General features: G+C 37.1%; 1 protein-coding gene across 4 annotated transcripts in view; it reads left to right on the forward strand.

Moving 5' to 3' along the window:
• Nucleotides 1-5,699, forward strand: part of IL6ST (interleukin 6 signal transducer) — a 30,009-nt gene extending 24,310 nt beyond the window's left edge. For all 4 annotated transcript variants that reach the window (XM_032212510.1, XM_032212509.1, XM_032212508.1 and 1 more), the window contains one exon: nt 2,076-5,699. In XM_032212510.1, the coding sequence (XP_032068401.1) occupies nt 2,076-2,771 (696 nt within the window). In that variant the 3' untranslated portion in view covers nt 2,772-5,699. The remainder of the gene's footprint in view (nt 1-2,075) is intronic.
• The last annotated feature ends 812 nt before the right edge of the window (nt 5,700-6,511 follow it).

Below are 6,511 nucleotides of genomic sequence, written 5' to 3' on the forward strand. Positions count from 1 at the left end.
CTTGACTGGAATCCAGGCCAAATCTTCAACTCAGTGTAAAAATGCAATTAGTTTCTTTTATGGTATATACAGTGGGGCAAAAAGTATTTAGTCAGCCACCAATTGTGCAAGTTCTCCCACTTAAAAAGATGAGAGAGGCCTTTAATTGACATCATAGGTAGACCTCAACTATGAGAGACAAAATGAGAAAACAAATCCAGACAACCACATTGTCTGATTTGGAAAGAATTTTTTTGCAAATTATGGTGGAAAATAAGTATTTGGTCAATATCAAAAGTTCATCTCAATACTTTGTTATATATTCTTTGTTGGCAATGACAGAGGTCAAACGTTTTCTGTAAGTCTTCACAAGGTTGGCACATACCTTTGCTGGTATGTTGGCCCATTGCGCCATGCAGATCTCCTCTAGAGCAGTGATGTTTTGGAGCTGTCACTGGGCAACACGGACTTTCAACTCCCTCCAAAGGTTTTCTATGAGGTTGAGATCTGGAGACTGGCTAGGCCACTCCAGGACCTTGAAATGCTTCTTATGAAGCCACTCCTTCATTGTCTGGGCGGTGTGTTGGGATCATTGTCATGCTGAAAGACCCAGCCAAGTTTCATCTTCAATGCCCTTGCTGATGGAAGGAGGTTTGCACTCAAAATCTCACGATACATGGCCCCATTCATTCTTTGCTGTACACGGATCAGTCGTCCTGGTCCCTTTGCAGAGAAACAGCCCCAAAGCATGATGTTGCCACCCCCGTGCTTGCTTCACAGTAGGTATGTTCTTTGGATGCAACTCAGCATTCTCTCTCCTCCAAACATGATGAGTTGTGTTTCCACCAAACAGTTCTACTTTGGTTTCATCTGACCATATGACATTCTTCCAATCCTCTTCTGGATCATTCAAATGCTCTCTAGCAAACTTCAGACGGGCCTGGACATGTACTGGCTTAAGCAGGGGGACACATCTGGCACTGCAGGATCTGAGTCCCTGGCGGCGTAGTGTGTTACTGATGGTAGCCTTTATTACGTTGGTCCCAGCTCTCTGCAGGTCATTCACTAGATCCCCCCGTGTGGTTCTGGGATTTTTGCTCACTGTTCTTGTGATCATTTTGACCCCATGGGGTGAGATCTTGCATGGAGTCCCAGATCGAGGAAGATTATCAGTGGTCTTGTATGTCTTCCATTTTCTAATTATTGCTCCCACAGTTGATTTCTTCACACCAAGCTGCTTGCCTGTTGCAGATTCAGTCTTCCCAGCCTGGTGCAGGTCTACAATTTTGTTTCTGGTATCCTTCAACAGCTCTTTGGTCTTCACCATAGTGGAGTTTGGAGTGTGACTGTTTGAGGTTGTGGACAGGTGTCTTTTATACTGTTAACAAGTTCAAACAGGTGCCATTAATACAGGTAATGAGTGGAGGACAGAGGAACCTCTTAAAGAAAAAGTTACAGGTCTGTGAGAGCCAGAAATTTTGCTTGTTTGTAGGTGACCAAATAGTTATTTTCCACCATAATTTGCAAAAAAATTCTTTCCAAATCAGACAATGTGATTGTCTGGATTTGTTTTCTCATTTTGTCTCTCATAGTTGAGGTCTACCTATGATGTCAATTACAGGCCTCTCTCATCTTTTTAAGTGGGAGAACTTGCACAATTGGTGGCTGACTAAATACTTTTTTGCTCCACTGCATATTTTTTTTAAAAACAATCCTAATATGTTAGAAGCTTCAGTATATAATAATCTAATTTTTTTTAAATCAAAAGGACAAATCCTATATATTATGCAGAATTGTCAGGCACATACGGAATATAATGCATATTCAACAGAATGTCTTGTATGACCTGTATGTGAAAAGTTGCATTGTCAAGTCGTGTTTTAGTAATGCAGATGTAAGTGAGATAGAGGCCAATTTGAAAGGCCAAGGAGGCACTCCCATTAATTTACTACTGAAGAAGCTTGACTTTCTGACAGAAAGAAAAGAACGATGAAGGCAGACTAAAGATCACAGCAAATAAATGTAGTTTTGATTTAAAATCAAATTGCATCCCAGATAATTATAATGACATTTTTGTCTTTTTTTTTTCTTTAAAGCATTTTAATTCAAAAGAGGAAATGTATCCAGAGGGCAGTTTTACTGATGTCAGTGTTGTAGAAATTGAAGCTGAGGACAAGAAATCCCTTTCAGACCAAGATCTGAAGCCTTTTGACTTGCTTAGAAAAGAGAAGAATGCCTCAGAAGGTCACAGCAGTGGAATAGGAGGCTCATCCTGCATGTCTTCTCCTCGGCAAAGTGTTTCCGATAGTGATGAAGGGGAACCTGCTCAGAACACTTCCAGCACTGTCCAGTACTCAACTGTAATACCCAGTGGCTACCGGGATCAAATTCCTTCAGTGCAAGTCTTTGCCAGGTCTGAATCTACACAGCCTCTCTTAGATTTAGAGGAGAGGCCGGAGGACCAACAGTTGCTTGTAAATGACAGTGCAATGCCCAAGCATCGTTACTTCAAGCAAAATGGTAGCTGGGATGACACTGCCACAGATTTTGAAAAAGTGGAACAGATTTCTCCAGTAAGTGAGGAAGATACTACCAGGCTTCCAGCATCACAAATGGGGGAATCTAGCCCAGACACAGATAAACAGGGAATGGACTTCGTAGGTGCATTTTCTCCTAACCTAATGGAACAGGCTGGGCAGCTTGAAAACAACACAGATATGGTAACCAATGAAGAGGTGCCCAAAAGCTACCTTCCACAGACTGTACAGCAAGGTGGTTATATGCCCCAGTGAAAAGAAAATACTGTTTTGGCATTGCTCTGATAAGTTAAATAGTTTTTTAAAACCATGCTTCAGGTGAAAATCAGGCTCATCTATGGAAGCTAATTTGGACAAGGTGGAATTTGGGAAATTTGAATAGACTTTTAAAGGAAAATTTCTAGACGTCTACTGAATTTTTCCTTCAAGCACTACATATATTCAACTTCATTGATATGTTTATTACATTTCAGTTTTGTCCTGGGCATTCCACTTTATTTTTAATGTAGAATATAAAGCTACATTCATTTTCATACACGCCAGGAGTTGATAATTGCAAATACTGCCCTGCACTTAAGACCATAAGAGGTTAAACTGTACATTACGAATGTTCCATTTGTGATTGTCTAGCACCGACATTTGAAAAATAGTGTTCTAACTACAGTGAGAGTTATCCAGAAGCAAATAGTTTACTGCCTATCTGGCCAAACATAAATGCTTCAGGCAGAATATAAACATTACATGGGTCTAGGATAGCCCCATAATTAACTAACTAAAACTGTTTTGTTTGCTTGGGCTCTTTCTCTGACTGTAGCATGTTATTTGTGTCAGATAAGGACTGTATTAATTGAGTGAATGATCAACTAATTGAATCATCATCATGTCAAAAAGTTGACTGCTAATATTTCATGTTGACTTTTGACTGCCAGTATTTTCATGCCTTTGGATCTTGCACTTTGAGCCACATCTGCAGAAATGTAAATAGTACATTTGGAACTCAATCCTATAAAGTTAAATGAGTGTATGCTTATTTTTATTACCATATAATCATAATTAGGGGGCAATTGTTATTAAAGAGGAATATATAGCATTCTTTCGTTAACTGCTAAATGCCAGGTTCGGGCATTACATTGTGTGCATAATTATGAAGGCTGGAAACTATGCAGCTGAGTTATTGAAGACACCATGCTGAGCTGTGGACTGTTTTTCAGTTCAGTTCTCTCCTACCTATGAAGAAATTTATTCAGTTCCTTTGGTTCATACTAGTTTATTAAAAATAATTCCCACAATGAATTACTAGCCTGAATGTCTTTTGATGCAGTCCAGGAACACTAAAGTATAAAAATTAAAGCTTATTTGATTGGGGTTTTTTAAATAATTTCAGTATGTGTATATATTAAAACTTTATAAATCATCACCATGTTCATTTTCATGTTGCTCTTTTTCTTCAGGAGTGTATTATCAGTATTATCTGGCATTTATACAGTAGACAAGCTGATAAGTTATACAACACAAGCTCAAAATATAACCACAAATATATTTAATCATTTTCAAAGTTTCAAGTGTAAAATTGACTCTGAACATGGATGTATTCTTGCCATAGCCTTAAAGTGGCCTGATCTTACTCTGCTTTTTTTGCACCTGTCATCCTTGGAAATGAAGTCAATGCACACCTAGTTAATCACAAATTTATTATGATTTGGCTTTTGAGTTTGTTTTCTCTTTCTCAGGAATTCAAATCACTTTTTGAAAATTAACAGTTTGATGCCTATTCATTGAAATTATCCTACACTGAATCCTCGAAAATGAGCAGAAATTGTTAATTGATGAAAATGAATCTATTTGTAAACATAATCCACAGTTCTTGCCAAGTTGTTCTCAAATCTTGGACGAAAAATTTCCAAGCATAATGGAGAAATTATTGACTCCCTATCTTATGGGTAGTCAGTCCATTATTTTGTATCTGTTTACATCAAATTAAATGTCATTGCTGTAGGTGAAAGCACCTTTCAATGTTTTTTTAATAGCAGTTCTTAGCTGCTTCTCTGAACCTTTATATTTTTGAAAGTTTTCAGTCTACCATATAAGCAAAGCATTTTGAACATTTTTCCTCTTAAATACAGAAGCTAAAAGTCACCAATTAACTTTAGAATTTCTATATTCTAATTGTGGAATGCACCAAGAGCTTTCATTAACATTACACAAAAACACCATTATCTAAATTGGAGAATGCTATATGACATGGTGTTACTCAAAAAAAAATTACATCACGATGTAACAAATATATAAGAATGGTGCTCAGAATTGTATTACTTCCTTAGGATTTCTCCAATCTTTTGACCACCTGTATTAATCTCATAGATTCTTAGGTGGAAAATCTTTACATGGTTAATTCTCATTTTCCGTATACAGTATAATATAATTGCTAGCATGCAGAGCATTTTCTCAAGTTCACAATTACTATCTTAATCTGGAAAATGAGCAGAACATTGTGACAATGTCTCAAAAATCCCGGCTAGCAAAGGGATGGAAAAGGGGCTGGTTTTATTGTTTGTTTAATTAAAGTACCACCTTTCAAGCTGGCTTAAAATTTTTTTTAATGGCCTTCAAACCAAGTTTCGCTGAAGAGGCTTTCAATCTGAGCAAGTCTCAGTGTATTGGGCTTTGTTTCCTAAAGATGGATTCTCCCATGGAAAAAATTGATCATGGAAGCCGAGACACTCAGCCTCAGTTCCCTCCTTCAAGATTGGTGTTTTTCCTGAACTCCAAGGAGGAAAACCCATCAGCCATATGACTCTTGCTGGAACAGTACTTTTTTCAAACTTGGCAGCTTTCCAATGAATGGAAAATTGGCTGGGGAATTCTGTGGTTGAAGCCCCCTCATCTTAAAGTTGCCAAGCTGGAAAAACATAAGACTGTCACGGGACATATTTCAGCATAAATATATTTTTACAAATTCAATTTATTTTAAGCCTCAATTTCTTCATTACTTCAAAACAATTACCTATCATGCCAATTATTTTTTTTAAATTAAGCATTTACCCCGGTGTTGGAACTGGAACACAATTCTTTTTGTTGTAATTTATATCATGATATGTAGCCCTTGGTTTTACCATTATTGTGAACATCCACTCAAGTTGACTTGGTTCAGTTCTGCTAATAAAATTCGTCAAATAAATTGAATGTTGGATTGTAAAATTCTAATTGCCTGTGACAATAAATTAGGTAACATATACAACATTTTTAATTATTCTGTACCCTGTTTTTTTTTTAATACAATGAAGAAACAGGTATTCCAGGTTTATTTTTATTACATCTGAAAGTAATTTATATTGATTGGGAAAGTATTTGTTTAGTCTTGAGATTTATAATCATAGCTTCCTTGCATATCAATAAGAATGCTGCTCTTAATGCCTTAAGCTTGAAGGTAGATTAATAGGAAAGGAAGAAAATCCAAAAGTTATAATGACTTTTTAAGGGTCTTCTGCTTTTTTGTTCTGAACTTTTCCTCAGGTAAAACCTTAAATGTTAGTATATATCAAAGCAGTTATTAATAGATGTAGAGGCTGTGTGAATAAATAAGCTGCTTACTTACAGAAATATCCATTAAGAGTTGAAAAAAATATTTCATCAGGTAGAACTATTCACAGGATGTAATCAAAAAAGACAAGATGTGGACCCCAGCAATGCAAGGCCTAGTTTTTATATGTATTGTTGCCATTTTAATTTTTTTGACCACACCCTGTGGACAACCCAATGACGACGACTGTGGATATGCTCATGGCCTCCTATGTAACTAGCTAATTAAAAATGGGCTAATTTGTGACATCATGAAGTAGCAATAGCACTTAGACGTGTATACCGCTTCACAGTGTTTTCCAGCCCTCTCTTAAGCGGTTTACAGAGTCAAGATATTGCCCCCAACAATCTGGGTTCTCATTTTACTGACCTCGGAAGGATGGAAGGCTGAGTCAACCTTGATCCTGGTGAGAAGG

This window comes from Thamnophis elegans, chromosome 3 (genome assembly GCF_009769535.1).
Source record: "Thamnophis elegans isolate rThaEle1 chromosome 3, rThaEle1.pri, whole genome shotgun sequence".
NCBI classification, from domain to species: Eukaryota; Metazoa; Chordata; class Lepidosauria; order Squamata; family Colubridae; genus Thamnophis; species Thamnophis elegans.